Source organism: Oncorhynchus nerka, linkage group LG15 (assembly GCF_034236695.1).
Source record: "Oncorhynchus nerka isolate Pitt River linkage group LG15, Oner_Uvic_2.0, whole genome shotgun sequence".
Classification (NCBI taxonomy): Eukaryota; Metazoa; Chordata; class Actinopteri; order Salmoniformes; family Salmonidae; genus Oncorhynchus; species Oncorhynchus nerka.
In genome coordinates, this window is record NC_088410.1 from 33,465,390 (window position 1) to 33,486,234 (window position 20,845).

The 20,845-nt window shown below is 40.0% G+C and overlaps 1 protein-coding gene across 1 annotated transcript; it reads left to right on the forward strand.

Moving 5' to 3' along the window:
* Positions 1-5,163: 5,163 nt before the first annotated feature.
* Positions 5,164-20,760, forward strand: LOC115142453 (uncharacterized). Its single transcript, XM_029681931.2, has 8 exons — positions 5,164-5,271; positions 12,823-12,905; positions 13,109-13,459; positions 14,189-14,509; positions 16,039-16,164; positions 16,656-16,688; positions 17,854-17,900; positions 19,444-20,760. Exons 2-8 carry the CDS (start codon positions 12,833-12,835, stop codon positions 19,447-19,449), a joined length of 957 nt encoding a protein of 318 aa, XP_029537791.1. The 5' UTR covers positions 5,164-5,271; positions 12,823-12,832; the 3' UTR covers positions 19,450-20,760.
* Positions 20,761-20,845: the final 85 nt, after the last annotated feature.

The window sequence follows — 20,845 nt, forward strand, 5'->3', positions numbered from 1 at the left end:
ACCATGTCATTCATGAAAGATCTCAATTTACTAGACATCTGGAGACAGTTGCACCCACAGGATAGGGACTACTCTTTTTATTCACACCCACACAAGACACACACACGCATAGATAACTTTTTACTTTCGACACAACTGTTTCATAGAGTGTTAAATGTCGAGTATCTCCCCAGATTGCTTAGTGACAATTCTCCTCTGGTATTATCAATCTTCATTCCTACCAAGGTAAATGGAGCATATAGATGGAGACTAAATTCTACACTTCTAAAGCAACCTGAATTTTGTTCATTCATCAAAGAGCAGATCAATATTTTTACTTTGACAAACAAACCCTCTGCTCCTGACAGCTTCATTCTTTGGGACACATTGAAGGCCTATCTGAGGGGACAGATTATTTCCTATACTAAAGGGCTGAAGAAAAAACACGGTGCGGAACTGAGTGCCCTTGAATCTGAAATCTATGAGCTAGAGAAAACCTACCAAAGAGGCCCGACTAAAGATCTATACAGGCTTTTGGTAAATAAAACACTTAAATATAATATTCTGAACAAATATCAAGCTGAGAGGGCCATCACTAAATCAAAACAGCGTTATTATGAGCTTGGAGAGAAAGCTCACAAAGTATTGGCATGGCAACTGAAAGCAGAGGAAAGTAAGAGGACAATTAATGCCATAGAAATATCTTTCGACCCTACTGAAATTAATAATACTTAAGAAATACTATGAAGACCTCTACACTTCACAATCAAGCGATGATCTATCAGAGATAGACTCCTTTCTCTCCTCTCTCAACCTCCCATGCCTGTCAGGGGAAGACAGTGAGCGCCTGAGTGAACACTTCTCAGTTCCTGAATTGTTGGAGGCCATTAAATCCTTACCTTCTAATAAATCTCCTGGGGAGGATGGCTTCCCTCCAGAGTTCTATAAAGAATTTAGGGAGCTGTTGGTCCCCTACCTTATGGAGGTACTTAAAAAAGCCAGAGAAGACAACTGCTTTCCAGAGTCCTTCTCTCAAGCAGTGATTACTGTAATCCACAAGAAAGGGAAAAACCCGCTAAAGTGCGCCTCCTATAGACCAATCTCTCTCCTTAACACAGATTGTAAACTGGTCACCAAGATGCTATCTAAGAGACTGGAGTCATGTCTTCCCCTGTTGGTCAACCCAGATTAGACTGGCTTCATAATTAATAGATTGTCCTCCAATAATCTCAGAAGGTTCTTTGATATAATTCACCTTGCTAACAAAAACAAAATACCTAGTGTCGCAGTCTCCCTCGACGCTGAAAAGGCCTTTGTAGGGTTGAATGGCCATACCTCTTTCGCGTCTTGGAAAAGTTCGGTTTAGGTACCGTGTTTGTAAATTTGATAAAATCACTCTACAAATCTCCTAAAGCTAGGATTGCTACCAATGGGATTACTTTCTCCCCTTTCCCTCTTTATAGGGGGAACAGACAAGGTTGTCCAATTAGCCCCCACCTCTTTGCCCTCGCCATCGAACCGTTGGCTGAGGCTATTAGACCGTGCCCTGACATACATGGCTTTGAGGTGGGCCCCCATACCCATAAATTATCACTCTTTGCGGACGACCTTATCTTATTTCTAACAAACCCAGAACACTCCCTCTCTCACTTGCAGATCCTACTACAGTGTTATAGTTCTTTCTCTGGATATAAGGTCAATCTTGATAAAAGCGAAATCTTACTGTTGTCTGTCTTTGACCATCATACCATCAAGCACAAGTTTCCTTTCAGATGGTCGCCTATGGGCTTCACATATTTGAGCATAATGGTGGATGGTAATCTGAACAACCTCTATAAACTCAATCTGGCCAGTTTGTTGCAAAAGGTGGAGGTTGATCTTTGTAAATGGATGGACTTACCTCTCACTCTACTGGGTAGAATCAATGTAATTAAAATGAATGTCCTGCCCAGGTTTCTATATCTGTTTCAATCTCTCCCTATCCCTGTTCCCGCAGCATTTTTTTCCTCTCTCGACAAGCTGACCAGACGGTTTATCTGGCACGGCAAAACCCCTAGGGTTGGCCTGGATAAACTGACCCTTGATTACAGTCAAGGGGGCTTAAACCTCCCCAATTTTAGAATGTACTACTGGGCTGCACAGTCTAGGTTTCTGGCTCAGAGGTTTGACAATGGTCCCTCTCCCTCATGGTTGAACATTGAAAAGCTTGAGGTAAATGATGACACCGGGGCAGATTTGTTTTACAAATGGGACAGAAAATCTATAAAAACCATCACAGACAACCCTTTAATCATACATTCTGTCCTGGCATGGTGCAAACTGCATGAGCTGTTTGGACGAGGGGGATTCCTTTCCCCTAAAACCCCTTTATGGAACAATAGATTGATCCCTATGTTTTTCCAGAATAGTAACTTTAGACCATGGTCTGATAAGGGGATCACTCTTCTGGAACATTGTTACGAGGAGGGAGTTCTTATGTCTTTTGATCAGCTGAAACAGAAATACCACTTGCCTAACAGGGACTTCTTTAGCTACCTACAACTACGAAACTTTATTAGGGTGACTCTCAAGGGACAATGGAACCTACCTAAGATGTCACCTATTGTACAACTCTGCCACGCAGACCAACCACTGTTCAAGACCATTTCCCGTGTTTACAATGCTCTTATGTCAGGACTAACACTGCCTGGGCTAGATAAACCCCGACTTAGATGGGAGAAAGATCTGGGTATTGATCTTGATGAGGATCTATGGAGTGACCTATGCAGGGATGGTGTTACATCCACATTGAACTCCAGATACAGACTGATCCAGTTTAATTTAATCCATCAGCTCTATATCACCCCATCTAGACTGCACAAGTTCTCCTCCCTATGTTTAAGATGTGGCTCAGATGAAGGAACATTCCTCCATTCCACTTGGCAGTGTTCAAAACTACACGGTTTCTGGCGATACCATATCCTCAATTCACGGGGTTGCATTCCCTTTAGACCCGGAGGTCTGTATGTCTGACTATATGGAGAATCTCCCCGCACATCTCATTGATTGAATCTATATATAATCCTCACATAATGTTTCACACGTAATGTATAATATGTAGCCTACGGCAGGTGATCCAATGTCTCATTATTGTTTTGTTTTGTTTATATAATTATAATTTATTTTTGTTAGGCTCGTCTGTTACTGTCACTTTGTCCTATCGTTGTCTAATATCTTTTCACTTTTGTTTTGAATGTTCTTAATTGGAAAATGCAAAAATAAAATACTTTAAAAAAAAATGTCAATCACATTTTACGCACAATTGTAGCGGTATTTATTAGAGGGGTAAAGATAAAGATTTTGTTCTGGCGCCAGGCAGGTATTAACCATGCCGAAAGGAAAATAGTAGAATAGAGAGAGTACCACTACCAGACCCACACACCTCAGCAGAAGAGACTGCCTAGAGTGTAGCCTGTTTACCAGATAGCCAGTGTAGGGAAAAGAGAATACACACCCTATAAAACCCACATCACAGCACAGGGGTAACCCCACCAAGAATACCTCATATAATAATAATAATAATAGCAGAGAAATTGAACAGCAACTTCATACAGGAAAGAACCCAGTGACCAACAGAGGATTTGCAGTAATATGTATTATCTTCCAGTAGAGGAGTGCAGAGTGCATGAATGTGGGGGATGTTCATAGACACAACAAAAGGCCTTAAAAATGTCCACAATCTTCTCGGCCACATGTCGTTAGTACACCCCACCTCAATACAGTTCAAATAACAATACACAACTTGCAAACAACCTCCCTTTTAACTAAAATGCCCAACCAAATACTTCTGGCAGGGCAATATTAGTCCAGCTCTAATGAACTTCAATGGGAAGCGCATTTGAAAAATAGAAAGTCTGTTACAGGGTAAAGCACTGGAACGATAGAGGAAAGAGAGAAAGAGAACAAGCGAGATATTAGCTGTGGTCTTCAGGCATGCCGGTGTACTGTCTGACCAACCGATGGTTTGTTGTATGTCAAAGCTTCGCAACAATGTTGCTACTAATCCATGTGATCCATAACCCGCGCGGTCCAAACGATAACAACCACGACCTAGAGCGGGCACACCGATGATTGAGTTAAATACTTTATCAACCACACACGCTGAAAATAAACAAGGACATCTGCAGCATAGCACACACAATCAAACTGTCGCGCCAACCAAGAGCTCCTCCCCAAAGAGCTGAAAGAGCTGTCTTTGTTTCCTCCTTCCTAATTTACTGCCGATGCGCTCTTAAAGTGGCAGCGCACGGTGAAGGCTCCGTGCAGGATTTCGCCACACAGTGGATAACCTTTTGAACGGGGCTATGGTCTTTATTGTAGCAGAGACTACAATTAGTTAGTTTCAACCAATGACTGGGAAAGTTTCTACCTAGATATTTGTTCAATGAATAGAAAAGGTCATATACAGTGCCTTCAGGAAGTATGCATACCCCTTACTTGTTCCACATTTTGTTGTGTTACAGCCTGATTTCAAAATCAGGTCCATTCATTGTCTTTTTGGTAAGCAACTCCAGTGTAGATTTTGCCTTGTGTTTTAGATTATTGCCATTCTGAAAGCAGAGTGAACCATGTTTTCCTCTACGATTTTGCCTGTGCTTAGCGCCAATCCATAAAAAAAATTATCCTGAAAAACTCTCCGGCCCTTAATGACTACAAACATACCCATAACATGATAAAGCCATCCCTATGCTTGAAAATATGGAGAGTGGTACTAAGTAATGTGATGTATTGGATTTGCCCAAAGATAACACTGTATTCAAGACAAAAAGTGAATTGCTTTGCCACATTTTTTGCAGTATTACTTTGGTGCCTTGTTGCAAACAGGATTCATGTTTTGGAATATTTTGTATTCTGTACAGGCTTCCTTCTTTTCACTCAGACAATTAGGTTAATATTGTGGAGATGAACTACAATGTTGTTAATCCATCCTCAGTTAAACAGTATCAGTGCACACAGAGTGAGTCCATGCAACTTATTATGTGACTTGTTAAGCACATTTTTACTCCTGGATGTATTTAAGCTTGCCTTAACAAAGGGGTTGAACACTTATTGACTCAAGACAATTCAGCTTTTCATTTTTTATTAATTTGTCAACATTTCGAAAAATATCAATAGTCATGTACAATAATTGAGACGTCACCCTAATAATAGCGAAACCGAAAGTAGCCAAACAGCCTGTTGCCGGACGAGTTTGCGATCGTTATCAGATCTTTCGACACCTTCTAAACGTCAACAGCCTGTACTGTTTGCGAGGTAAGATTTTTACGTTTTCCGTGTCTGTAGACTATGTTATGTTTTTCTGAATAAATATTATTAATTGTTGCTCATTGATCTTGTTTTATACATTTGAAAAATAAATGTTAGTGTCTTCGAGACACAATTATTTGTATGTGCAACTTTTTAAAAGTTGACCCTGAGAAAAACTAGGTTGCCTGCATGCGGGTTGTTGTGAGTTATATGCAACTGACAGTGGCTACTCAAAACCATTATGGGTAACGTTAGGCTATGTTTCACGAGGGGTAGATTTGTGAGGTACCGTTACTAGTAATGTTTCTTTGCTTAGGGCTACCCTCAAAATACATGGTGGACTTTCCCTAGTCGAACAGGCTACACCACCTCTTATCTATTTGCATAGTAAAAGAGAAAGTTCGGAGTCCCTTTGTGTTATCATACATTTTAGCGCTTTCTCCACATGTCAAGTATACTATATGGAATTGCTTGTTCGTTTTTGTCCCCAAACCACAACCAGGTGAAATGCCGAGTCCATAAACTGAATTATAGTTATAGAACTTCCTTCTCCTTTACTTCCCCTTTATCTGAGCTCTACTGGGATTCTACTGCTAAATGTATTAATTAACTGGTTGATTTACTCCAGATAAAACATGTTTTCTATTAACATTACACGCATACAATGTCTCATTTATTAAAAAAGGAATTGATAATTGCATCACAACCATCTTTTGTCTGCCGAAGAAATAGTTGAAACAGGCATGTTGACAATCCAGGTGGTAGGTGACAAATAGATAGCTTAATAGGGGACAGTTGCCTATGTGAGGCTCTTATTCACACGGAACTGAGTTAAGACCAATGGTTGACTTGGGATGGAAGAAGTGCAGGAGCTGTCTTTTTACAAGTCGGTCCATTAGACTATGTTCACTGAAATTCACAAATGACATTATGCTATAGAGACCTCTGATCATTCACTGTTCACTGTTTATACACATTTCCCATGATTTCTCCATGAATTTGAACCAAATTTCCAAGACTATTATTATAGCCTACATGAAAAAGTAAGAAATATTGACGCTGGAACGCTGCTGTGTCTGATCCCATGTAGACCTACCACCTCCTGCCGTTGTGCCCTTGATCAAGGCACTTAGCCCCCCACATAGAACTGCACTGTCAATCACATGTCAACATGTGGTTAACCCTCCATCTGGAGAGCTCCTGGCTTTTTCAACATTACACCCAAATACTTTTGTCTTTATAAAATAATTCCCTCATTCAATAAATCAGGGATCAAATGGATAAGGCAGGCTACTTCAAAGGTATCTAACTAGACATGTTTATATATACGGCATCAATATTCATGTTTCGGGGGAAATCTATGCACAGCAAGTAATTTGTCAATTAGGCTATTCTTCAAATATTGTTTTACGTTGTCGCAATTACATGTCTACTGTTTATTAATAGAGGAGAATTCCCATTTTCCAACAGTGCAGATCTATTTAGGCTCTTTAGTGCGGGTGGAAAGGCAACAACGGAATTAATGCTTAGATAGCTATAGTTAACTAGCGAGATAACTGCTACAAGTTATGTTTTAAATTGGTGATCTAGTTCATCTGTCATTATGTTATACCTGCTGCTGAAATGTCTCGCTCTCTCTCCTCGGGCAATGGACCACTCACACTGGCACACACACAGCACCATAGACATGCACTGAAGGGTCAATCCGATAATGGCTGATATGTTGTTTTTTAATTGATTGATCATATTTAAATGTGTGCTTTCATGAATTACGTTAACAACAATTATGAAACAAATTTCCATGACTTTACAAACAGTGGCGGAACTAGAGTTTTCTACATGGTGTGGCCAAGGCTGTTTCAGGAGGTCCATAGACCATGACAGAAAATGTGTGTGTAACCCTAACCTGGCGTCTAAGGAGCATGAATGAATCCTATGATTTCTGGTTAGAGGTAGAAGTAATAATTCACTTCACCCAGAGTTCTTCAATGTGGCAGATAGTGTGGTCCAAAAGGGTTACTTCACTAGAATTCTTTAACATACTATGAATAGTCAGTGTCTCTACCTCAGAACTGCAGCTCAATTTCTTTCTTTCTTTCTTTCTTTCTTTCTTTCTTTCTTTCTCTCTGTCTCTGTCTCTCTCTCTGTCTCTCTCTCTGTCTCTCTGTCTCTCTCTCTCTCTCTCTCTCTCTCTCTCTCTCTCTCTCTCTCTCTCTCTATCTCTCTCTCTCACACACACCACACACTGTACTCACATACTGGAGAGACTTGGGCCACTCTGTTTTCATTAATATATAATATGGGCTTATAAGTGTTAAAACCTCTTCGAGCTACCCCCTACTTTTTTCAATTTCTGCCTGAAGACATACCCAAATCTAACTTCCTGGAGCTCAGGCACAGAACCAAGGATATGCATATTCTTGGTACCATTTGAAAGAAAACACTCTGAAGTTTGTCTAAATGTGAATTGAATGTAGGAGAATATAACACAATAGATCTGGTTTAGATAATACAATGAAAAAAAACATGTTTTTTTATTTTTATTGTTGTATCATCATCTTTAAAATGAACAAGACAAAACAAACATTCAGATAGGATGATCGGGGCAATTTCAGTGAAAAACATAAGAGGGCAACAGTACTTGTGCAAAGTTTCAGAATGATAACTTCCAAAATGAGTGTGCAACATTTATCATGAAGTCACCCAGGTGTCCCACACAAGTAGCCCAAATGTACCCAAGTGGCCAAATTGGTGAAGTTATACATTTTGAATGGAATAACTATATACATGTTACTGTAATTTAATTATACCAATGTGTTTTCATTAATTGAATTCCCTTCATCTATTTTATGAGAATTTGTAAGATTCTTGTTTGCATAAAATAGACGGAGACCAGTCTTATCAATAATAGGTAACAGAATTTATTCTCGGAGCGCGCTGCCACGTTACCACGAGCAACAGTTTATATACAATAACATGACATCATTTCATTGCTTAACAGAATCCCCTCCTCTCGACCGGGACAAAGGGAACTTTAAAAGTTAATTCTGACCCCCCTAGCACATACACAGGACACACAACACAACTGAATTAACTTTTGACCCCTCAACATTATCGATCACCACTTAGCTGACAGAACCTAGGAATGCACTCACTGTCTTATCTAAAACAACCCAGAGCTAAGTTTCGTCGGTTCAACCATAGGTTAACTACCTTATCTGTTTACTTAATCCACAACCCATTTCTTTCTTCCTAGTTGGAATGGTGTTCATTAACTTTAATTACTCCTTGTCTGTGTCACGCAATCCCTTCTTATGAACTCATATTGTTAATCAGATATAATAAAACAGAGTATAAGTTTACTTAGTTACAGTTCCATTTAAAATGATTTGTTCAGTAATTTAATCATAATTTTCCTAACAATACAAAATACCAAAATGGTATTCTAACACCCCCCCCCCCAAAAAAAAATTTTGAGAAAAAACATGGGGAAAAAATACACATTTACAAAATAACACTTTCAATACTTGGAAGACCCTCAGTCCTCTACACAATATTATGCTGCTGATGCCAGGTGCCATAACACATCCATGCCTGAAGAAATACATTTGGGCAGATGAACACCACTTGTGGCAGGAGCTGGATGAACCAGCTTCAGTGGGGATGGACACCTTGACACTGGGGGCTCCCGTTCGGAGTCAGTGTCACTGTGAAAGAAAATAGTTTCACATATGAGCCCTGTATCAACAGGTATAATAAACAGATATATGTAGAGTACAGGGAACATAAGGTTGAATATATTATTATAGACCTGCTAGATCTACTGTCTCTATTATATTATGACAGACCAGCTGTATCTACTGTCTCCATTTCATTTTGGCCATTGTTGTGGACCTGCCATCCCCTCAACAGCCTCAAATAGGCTATTTCATTTCACAAATAATATTTTATATTATTCATTTCAAACAACGGCATTAGCATGAGAAGAACTTACCAGTCCAAAACAATGTCCTCTCCATTCAAAAAATATTCCTCCATTTGGGAATCGTTAAATTAATCGGACTCAATCAATTTCTTCCACAATTGTGTGTACATCTGTATATCTAGACTTAGATTTAGCTTTTCCTGACTTAGTCGCCATACTGAGTGATATATAAACAGCGGAATATGCGCTTTACCAAAACAATGCTTTGCGCAACATGCATTGCTCCTTCCGGTATGAATCTTCAATGGCGAATGAACCTCTTTACGCCGGAGTTTACTACATGGGTTGGTCTTCCAACACATAAACATTACATATTGCCGTTTACCTCAGCTCATTGGCTATCTACCCAGCTAGATTTCAAGACGATCAGTGGTCATTGGGTTGAAAGACAGTCAATCAACGAAACAGCGGGCAAATCATTGGTACACAATGATGTCATTACTTGTTGTTTTCAAATCGGTTTCTTTCAGTCAATACGTCCCGCGAAATTACCCATCAGGTTTGGTTGTGTTACAAACAAACCAGTTGATTGCAATGAAACCAAACATGAATGGAAAAGTCACGTTCTGTGTGTGTATTTACCTCGAATGTGTCGTCGAAAATTGAATGAGACGGAATTCACGACAAGCGGTTCACAAAATATTTCATGTTAGGCTATAAAAATGGATTTTATCAAACAAAAAAACATTCATTTTGTAACAATGAGCATTGGGATTGCAAACAGAGGAAGATCGTCAAAGATAAACAATTTATTTTATTGCCGTTTGTGATTTTGTTACGCCTGTGCTGGTTGAAATAGTTGTTTTTTTATGGGGCTCTATCCTCAGATAATCGCATCGTAATCTTTCGCAGTAAATCCTTTTTTAAATCTGACAACGCAGTTGGATTAGCAAGATTATAGGCTTTCGAAACATGTGAGACACTTGTATTTTCATGAATGTTTAATATGACTATTTATGTAGCGATCAACGTATGTTGTCGAATTTCATCCCGCTACCGGGTTCCGTGCGCAGAGAGGTTAAACATCCAAAATATTTTGAGAAAATAAAGCACCAAGGAGATAAGATAGCATTTGTGTTAAATAAATTGCATAGTTTATTTACAAAAAAACACACTGCAATTTGACATACCAGGTATCAAGCAGAAATGGACTTGAAAAATGAAAATAATTTTGGTTTCCATCAATATTACAAACGTGCAGTATCATATTTATGCTAATATATATTATGTTAACTAATATCAAAGACACGTTTTGGAATTGGCCTAATCAGGACCAAATGAAATCTCTGTGACATGATACCCTTTGGATTTATCATTTTAGAATGTCAGTGTACTAGCTAGTACACAGTGCAGGATTTAATCATGACCAGAGGGACCACCTAAGTGCCAAATTATCCTAGGTAGATTTAAAACAGCATCATTTTGCGTTTCTGGTGAGAACTGGCAAAATGTTTCACAAACTTATCCATGTTGAGGGAGCGTGCCCTCCTTGACTCAACACTGATAATTCCGAGGTTGACTTAACCCAGTGGTCACCAAACTACGGCCCGCGGGCCCAGCCCTTGCTGGGTCAAGAGAGCTTGATTGGAGCATGTCAGAAAGACATTTGGCATCACCAAGCACTTTACAAAAGGAAACCAAAAGCCCTATGACATGTAAATCGATCTGAGAAAGAAGGCCCCTTGCCTCCAGTGATCTATCATTACTATTTTCAAGTGTGATATCCTGTAGCACTCTCAGAACTGCTGGAAGCCTGTCCCTCAGATTACGGCATGTCATGTATCTGCATGCCCACCTTACATCTGTAATTATCTGTAGTTCCTTGGGCTGCTGCTGTGGATAAAGCTCTTTCTGAACTGCAAGCCACTTGAGATGAACGTACGAGCCAAATACATAGTTCTAAACTTCTGCAGGAGAGCAAAAACTAACTGCCTCAGGCACTGATTTTACAGCATTTACAAGAACCAAATGTAAACAATGTGCATTACAATGCACACAAAATGCAAATCTTGCACTGTTTTTAATCCGTGCAGACACACCAGAATGCTTTCCGCTCGTGATGGATGCACCGTCGTAGCCTTGACCCACAAGATCATTTCTGTAGTCCAGACCATGTTTTTCAAGGCAATCAATTATCATTTTTATGAGACCTGCTGCATCTAAGCTTTCAGCTGACTGAAAGTGTAAAAAGCTTTTGTGGATGGCCCCGTTGTAATAGTACCTCACAACTAAAGACATTTTTTTATTTTTTTATTCAAATCTTTGGTTTCATCTGCAGTTACACTAAAAGCGTCACTTTGTTTTACTTCTATTATTACTTCCCTTTGTACCATCTCAGCTCAGCCCTCAGGAACTTCCTTCTGGATTTGGTGGCTTGTGTATTTAGCATTGCCACATGCATTCATCCTTTTCTCTATGAGAGGGTCATGCTTTGCTATTTCTTCTAAGATTGTCAAAACATGACCCTTGTTGTGAGAGTCATCAGACTCTCGATGACCTCTCTGCGCTATGTTTTGAGTGGCAGTTAATAGGAGCACATCTGCAGTTGTTTTAATGTAAGTACAGTTTTCCTCCACTTTCTTTTTACGGCCCTCATTTATGACATCTAACATTGATGAGTTGCTGTCAATAGCCCTTTTATGCTGATTCCAAGCATACATAGCATTGATATGATGCTCTGCCTTCGAATGGAGCTTAAACCCAGGATCTTTAAACAGGGCCTTTTTCCAGTTACAAAGACCTGACTGTGATGTGAAGCCAGATTCAGGTGCATTGGGCAAAGAAAAACTGCCTACAGGCAAAACGATAAATAAAATCTTGATTTACAGAATATTCAATCCACGAATTGTCCTAAAACCAGGAGCTGTTGAAAGCCCTTTTCCTAGTACCATGCTGAGTTCTGGGAAATGTTTTCAAACACGACTGTACAGGACCCTCTTCTCTGGATCTTGAAATGTCTGAAATACACGTTAAATAATGTCTCATGTCTCGATGGAAATGTATAATTAAGGGAGCCACAAGATGAGATACTAACAGCTGCTAGCTAAAATGCGTAGTTTAAAGTATAGGCCTGGTCTACCGTTGGATCCTTTTTTGGGACAACATATCTGGTGTTTGATGCAGTAGGGAGGGGCTCGATGACACCTCCTAGCAGCTCTGGTTCACTGTCCTGCTCAGAGCCAGAGGTCTCTGTGTCATCCCTTGATACATCTATTACATTAAAAGAACACAAGATAAATGCCACAGCCATCAAAACAAGAACACATATGAATCAACAACCAACATTTTAAAGTCAGGCTTAATCTGACAAAATTATCTATTACAAGCTGAATTTAAACTTACATTCTGATGACTGACTGCCTGGTAGATGCTCTGCCCTGGTGGTGGTATGCTGGGTCCTTGTGAAGACTCTGACTAGCCTCAGCGAGGGAGCTGCTTCCTTTTGCTTTTTTTGCAGTCCGGGGTCATGTTATGTGATAGACAGTGTATAAAGCTACCTCATGCGGTCTATAGACTTACCCCATACTGTTGTGACAAGTTTTGTCATTGTACATTTCTCTCTTCCTACTCAGGAATCCAAAGATGACTTCAGCTACGTCCTTGCTGTTTTTTGCGATCCATTTAGCCTGTATCAGCACTGGAAATTCCTCTGAGTGTAAGTAGTGCCATGAATGCCATAATAATGTTTATATACAAAAATAGCTTTCAGCTGGTTACCTTTCTCTGTGGTTTGGGAGAACTGTATATTGTTTTTTTCCAAAAATTCAATAAGATTGGCCACATGATAAAACTGACTACTATAACATTAATTCTCTCTTGTATTAATGTCATTTTTTTTCTCTGGTATTTTACTAACAGCATTTGTCAAACTGGAGTGTAAAACAGAATACCATGGGGTTTATGGTCAGCAGTTAATTCTAGGGTGCATTGTCAAAACTGTGGTGGATGTGGTGGATGTGACCATCATAACGGTGACCTGGAAGAGAATGGGAGCTGCTGCGAAAGCTGATGCTAATTTGTTGGAATACCATAAAGAGAAAAGGGAGCTAACCCCTGGGTTTAAATTTGCTGAGCCATCCTGGAACAAGACGAATATGAATGTGTCCTTGTTGTTGACAAATACCAAGATGGCCGACAAGGGGGAGTATGAATGCATGGTGACCACAGATGTTGGGATTGCCACAGCTACAATCAGCCTCAGTGTCACAGGTGAGTCGTAGACTGTCAACAGTTCAACCAAGTGTGATTTTAGGAAAATATACACATTTTTCAACACAGGTTCATGAAAGGAGCAAACTAAATATGTGAGATATTCAGCCAAGCTTGGAGGGCAATAGAAGAATAGACAACATGTTTTTTAAATGTGTCTCGGCTCATAGGTTATGATGCCCATACACTGAAAATGCTTTGGAAGGAAGTTCTATTCAACTTTCAATGTTGTCACACACACACACACACACACACACACACACACACACACACACACACACACACACACACACACACACACACACACACACACACACAAACAAACAGGCAAGGATGTACTAGAGGAGTTCAGATCTATTTGTAAGTGTGTGATTGGACAGCACAGCAGGAGCTTTGTTAACTTTTTGTTTTTGTTTCCACTGGTGCTCAAATGGCACCAGTGGAAATTTCCACAACTAGCCTCCACATTTTCTTTCTGCCCATGGTATGTAATCACAGTGTACACAGACCAAATTAGAACATGTCATAGAGATAGAAGAAAGGTAATTCCAGTTTATTAAAATCACTCCTACGGTAATCTCATTCCAAGTTATAACCATTGGATTGACGTTGAAAAGGTGCAAAGTCCGTCTAGACAATGTTTACCTACTGACGTTGTTTAACTAACTACTAGCGTATATCAACCGCATGTATAATATATTTTTCCCTTCCTCTCTCTCTCTCTTCCAGCTAAGTACAAGACTCCAACCATGAGCTCCCTCCCTGAGACCAACATCAAAGAGAACACAGATGTGACCATTTTCTGCAACTCTACAGGCGGGCACCAGACAGGGTTGATCTGGTGGTTTGACGAGTTCGGCAGCAATTGGACGCGCAGTGCTGAACTGGTGGCCAAAGAGACAGACGATGGACTGTTCAGCCTCTCCAGTAAATTCACAGTGCTGAAGGCCACATCCAGTTACACAAACTACACGTGCAAAGTGCTCAATGTCAATGGTGCCGAGGAGGGGATGGCATCATTTGTGATCCAGTTTGCGTCGCGAGACTTAGGTACGTGCTGCCGTGCCTGCTACCTATGGGTATGAATATGTTGGTGATGTCACCCTTTGTAAAAGCAGGGTCAAGTCCAAAACCTGCCAGTCTCTCGTAATTCCCTCATCCTGACCCTGATAATTGTAAAACAATTCAGCCTTAATCTAGTCTACTTTATCAACATAGGCCTTTTAACGACATCTTTATCACATTTCTGAACGCAATAAAAGTCAGCCTTATAATGAGAGAACAACATGTCACTGAGGAGTGGAGTACATCAGGCCGTAACATGCTCCCAAATCTGACTGAACATCTTCCTTGAAAATGGAAAAAATAAAAATGCTTGTCTTGATTTGGGTAAGAAACGATAGATCGCAATAGTAATGGCATCTTTTTGTAGGCACTAACTCCCCCAATGGTTTGTTGGACGAAACCTATGGGGAAATGAATGGAGTTTTTGTAGAGTTTTTGGATAAACGCCAAAAATAAGGTCTGTGATAAGCATAGGCTTAGGAGATCTTATATGTTTTGTTCTACGAGAGAATCTTCATCAGTTAGCATAACTTTTTGTGAATTTTGAAGCCTTTATGTAATTTAATAAAGCACATAAAGGCTTCATAAATCATAAAGGTCATGTTAACTGACTGATAGTATCTCATAGAACAAAATGTATAAAATCTCCAAAACCTTTGTTAACCTCTGACCTTATTTTCGGCATTTATCTCAAAACCATATTCTTTCCCCATTCTTTTTCACCATAGGAATGGCTGAACGAACCAAGAGTAACTCCTTTTACGGTCCTCCAGCTGTTGTTCTTGCATCTAATGCCAAAACAAATTGTTCTTAGCAATGGGAAGTAAAGTAGCCCATTCTTGCACTCAATGACCAAAAGGGCCCTCTCTGGCCTCATGGGTGGAATGTTATTTTCCTTTCTTTCTTTGTTTTTTAAATAAATCCGGTGTCTCTATGTCAAAAGGGTTTTGTTATATTTCAGTCTTCAAGATTTGTTTAAGACTAATAATCTCTCTGTGTGACCTTGATTTAGCCCACTGCAGTAAAAGGTTATTAAGATGCATGCAGATTTGAACAGAGCTCAAGTCTGTGTGTGTGAAATGCCCTGATACTGACATTGACCCAAGCACAACTAACCTTTTTGTCAGCGATTGGGTGCAGAGTGAAAGTGGAGTCAGGCGCAGGACACAGGTATGGAGTAATCCAACTGAATTTACTCAAAGAATAAAGCAAAATTCCTAAATGGAACATAAAACAAAACTCTAACACGAACACAACCACTAACGACATAAACAATCACGGACAGAACAGAAGGAGGGAATGTAAAACAGGTGTGTATGTAATCAGACAAAACAAAACGAAACAGAAAAATGGATCGGTAGTGACTAGAAAGCCGGTGACGTCGACCGCCGAACACCACCCGAACAAGGGGAAGGGCCGACTTCGGCGGAAGTCGTGACACTTTTTCTCTTGACTTCATATGAATTGCCTATTTATTTTGTAACTCCTAATTTCTGTCCATTTTGTCTGTCCAGGTATTAAAAGTGACCACTTGGATATGGTCTCCACCACCAAATGGCTAGCCCCGGTTGCAGTCATAGGCTCTCTGATCATTGGACTCCTTGCTGCACTGCTGTTCTTTAAGAGGCACTCTGCCCAACGTAAGTGCATTAATTGTCATACTCATGTATCTGATCATGTACTTGTTTGTCATGCTAGCTGGTGCTAGATTAACCTGTACAGTGGCCCTGCCTCTGCCAAGCCTGCATGCTCTGGCAGTCATCCATTTTGGCCTTGCATGGGGGATTACACAGCCTGTAATGTTGTCTGGTAACTCAGCCAATCAATTAATAAGGGATCATAGCTTTCACCTGGATTCACCTGGTCAGTCTATTTCATGGAAAGAGCAGGTGTCCTTGATGTTTTGTATACTCAGTGTATAATATTGTAATAAAACTATAATCTGTTAATGGATTAAGCATTAACCTCACTTGTAGGCTATTTATTGTTCATCTATTAATGGATTAAGCATTAACCTCACTTGTAGGCTATTTATTGTTCATCAGCATCGCTTTTGGTTTAATGATGATCTTTTTGATTTAATTTGTTTTAAGCTAAATTGTAATAGTAGGTTTTATGTCCATTTTGACAGGAGCTCGAAGACAGTCCACCTTCCCATTAATGAGTATGTCCTTCAATATTCAGTATATGTCATTTTAATTTGTCACTTTGAGTTTATGGTTTCCCATCTTTCCTAGACAGTTCACAGAAGTCACTGTAAAAGCAATACATATACTTTATAATGACCTACATCATATTTTGAATATTTGATCCAAATTTGAACTCAACAAGTGAAAATGATTACATTTTCCAAGGCAAAAACAACACTCCGTAATGCATTCACATAGCCTGAGTGCCAGTCTGTTTGGGCTATCATGCCAACCCCTTGTCACTCATTGTTATGCCTAACATCTTTGTCTTGACAATGAGATATGGAGTTGGCAAGAGTAGTACAAACAGATATTTGACCAGGCTAGCATTCACATGATTTTGGTTTGTGAAACTAGCCACTCAGCCTTGGACAGTAAAACTGTGAAACTGTGGCCACTCACCCGGGAACACGTCTGTCTGTTCTCACCCTTCCAAATCTCCTCACTAACCACATCCTCTATCAGTTCCTCTTTACTGTTGCTTCAGAGGGAGATACTTTCTTTACATTGTCTGATATGCTGTACATACAGTATCTGTCCTATCAGTCCAGGGCATGTGTTGGGGCCTCCAGGGGCAAAAATGGGCCTGTGTGTTAGACATTATTGCCTGAACTGGTCCCAGTTCGTCCCGGTATCTGTCCCTGTATAATATCTGATATGCTGTACACACAGTATCTGACTTAGCTATCCTATTAAACATGATTACTAGGGTGATTGAATTTAGGTCAAAGGGTAGTGTTTCTTCCCTCACAAGTGGAGTAGAAAATGGAGGCCGGATGATTACTAATTGTTTACCAAACCACTGGGCGATGATGATGGCTCTGCTTTACCATTGTTCTCATGGGGAAATCTTAAGAATTGAGTTACCCCTTTTCAAATTAAGGTAGTTAAGCTGCATGGCTATAGTGAAGGAAGATTATTTCTTTGGGTCATACTATTATGTAATGCTGGGTGAAATATGGGCCTACCTGCACTGAGAGGAAAGACTTGCTGTCTTGACTAACTTTTCTCTTTCTGCCCAACTCTTAATTCTACTGAACTTTGGAGAAGACAATGCTCCTCTGGAGATTTAAACGTTAGATGACATTCCTCCACAATATGTCACAGATTAGCTTCTCACTTAGTATTTTTCTTTTTTAGGTGGCCACCAACAGATACCAGGCATGATCAATATGTTGAGGCAGGAGGTACTGTATCCACGTGTTCAATCTACAATTAATATATTTATATTGTAAATCTAATGAATATACAGTGGGGCAAAAAAAGATTTAGTCAGCCACCAATTGTGCAAGTTCTCCCACTTAAAAAGATGAGAGAGGCCTGTAATTTTCATCATAGGTACACTTAAACTATGACAGACAAAATGAGAAAAAAAATCCAGAAAATCACATTGTAGGATTTTTTAATGAATTTATTCGCAAATTATGGTGGAAAATTAAGTATTTGGTCACCTACAAACAAGCAAGATTTCTGTCTCTCACAGACCTGTAACTTCTTCTTTAAGAGGCTCCTCTGTCCTCCACTCGTTACCTGTAATAATGGCACCTGTTTGAACTTGTTATCAGTATAAAAGACACCTGTCCACAACCTCAAACAGTCACACTCCAAACTCCACTATGGCCAAGACCAAAGAGCTGTCAATGGACACCAGAAACAAATTTGTAGACCTGCACCAGACTGGGAAGACTGAATTGGTTTGAAGAAATCAACTGTGGGAGCAATTATTAGGAAATGGTAGACCTACAAGACCACTGATAATCTCCCTCGTTCTGGGGCGTCACGCAAGATCTCACCCCGTGGGGTCAAAATGATCACAAGAACGGTGAGCAAAAATCCCAGAACCACACGGGGGGACCTAGTGAATGACCTGCAGAGAGCTGGGACCAAAGTAACAAAGCCTACCATCAGCAAGGGCATTGAAGATGAAACGTGGCTGGGTCTTTCAGCATGACAATGATCCCAAACACACCGCCCGGGCAACGAAGGAGTGGCTTCGTAAGAAGCATTTCAAGGTCCTGGAGTGGCCTAGCCAGTCTCCAGATCTCAACCCCATAGAAAATCTTTGGAGGGAGTTGAAAGTCCATGTTGCCCAGCAACAGCCCCAAAACATCACTGCTCTAGAGGAGATCTGCATGGAGGAATCGGCCAAAATACCAGCAACAGTGTGTGAAAACCTTGTGAAGACTTACAGAAAACGTTTGACCTCTGTCATTGCCAACAAAGGGTATATAACAAAGTATTGAGATATTGACCAAATACTTATTTTCCACCATAATTTGGAAATAAATTCATTAAAAATCCTACAATGTGATTTTCTGGATTTTTTTTCTCATTTTGTCTGTCATAGTTCAAGTGTACCTATGATGAAAATTACAGGCCTCTCTCATCTTTTTAAGTGGGGGAACTTGCACAATTGGTGGCTGACTAAATACTTTTTTGCCCCACTGTATCTATCTAAAACATATTGTATCAACATCTACTGTATTTATAATAGCTCTCTTGCTATTCAGCATCATAGCTTCATAGGGGACATGTTTTTAATTTTTTATGATTGATTATCTTTTAGTTAACCTTGTAGTTATCTTGTAGTTTACATGCTGCTCGTGCTCCTTGTAATGATTAGTGAAGTGTCTCCTGTTTTTACTTTCTATTATTTTGTAACAATATTCTCCTTCTCTCTCTCTCGCCTTCTCTCTTTTGCTCTCTCTCCCTCTGTCTCCCTGTTGCCAGGTCTAAACAGCGACAGGAGCTGATTAGTTAACTGGCAGTCTCTGGAAGGGGCTGTTTCCTTGACGATCAATAAGGAGCTTGTCACCTTCACTGTCCTTTGATGGACTGTTTCCTGTTAAGTGTTCGGTGACAGTCACTTTGGCACTCAGGTCATTCTGATTTGAGGCATTTGTTTCTTCCTAATCTACTGAGGATGCCAGCCTTTAAGCACTGTGGTTGATTACAAATGGTATAACTCTTTAACAGCCTATGTTTAAAAGCCTAACATAAATGGTTATATACAGAGTTGCCATGGTGTAGGTAAACTGTAGATTCTACCAGCATGATTGTTAAAACTCAGGTCTGCTAAGAGCAAATTTGAATACTGTGAAAATTCTTTGCAACTTCTGGTGCAGGTTTACAGGCTGTTCCTGCTTTAAGTTAGTTTTAACAGTGGTCAAGTAGGCTACTGTGGCTATTTGATCATAATGTAGGCCTACCAGAGTGGCCTACCATAATAAACAATGGAGAAAATGCATCCCATAACATTATAACATGGAAATAGCTGTTCTGTCATTCAGCCAACAGTAGCAGCCAATGTGCGGTGTTCAATGTAAGTCTACATTCCATGAGACTTTTGAAAAAAACATGTAGGACTTGACATGAACCTGTTTATCCACTTGTCCTTCAAACAAGGAGGTGATTGAAAATGTTGTTGTGTTGTTTGATGCAAGAAACCACTTGCATCATTATTCCCATACCATACCCCCCCCCCCCCATTTCTGACTACAAATGATCAATAACTGGGCTAATAACTCACTAACTAGTGAACAAATGTGCACAAGTCGCTACATATAGTTCTTGCTTTGATCTACTCACAACCGCTCATGCTGTAAAAACAGTCCAGTTCAAAGTGAATGGCACAGATCTATATATGGCAATGGTCTATTTGTATATAGGCCTACTGCAGCTCTGATTGGTTATGGCACACTGGTCTGTGTAGAGTACAAGTCTGCTAAACTAAACTAAAACTAAATTCGCCTCTGAGGTTTCGCAAGACTGTACAGTGCAATACGACATGTTTCATTTGACCAAAGATGTGTTGATCATCAGGTTTCAATAGATACTGCTGTGCCTGCCACTGTCCTCCCTGGGCTTTCATTCTGCTACAATGTGTATGAGAAGAAATGTTATGCTAAATAGTACATTACTTTTGACTAGAAGGAATAGGGTGCCATTTTGAATTCATCCTTTGACTTGACTTTGTGTAATATCTGGAACTTATTGTAACATTAAAGCAACCTTGTTACCAACAGCCAGCCTGTTGCTTCAACAGTGCTACCGCAGCAGTTTCTTTTGTTTTGTCCTTCCTCTTTCTGCTGCTGGAAAATGCAGATCTATGTCTATGTCTTGCCCAGGCCCG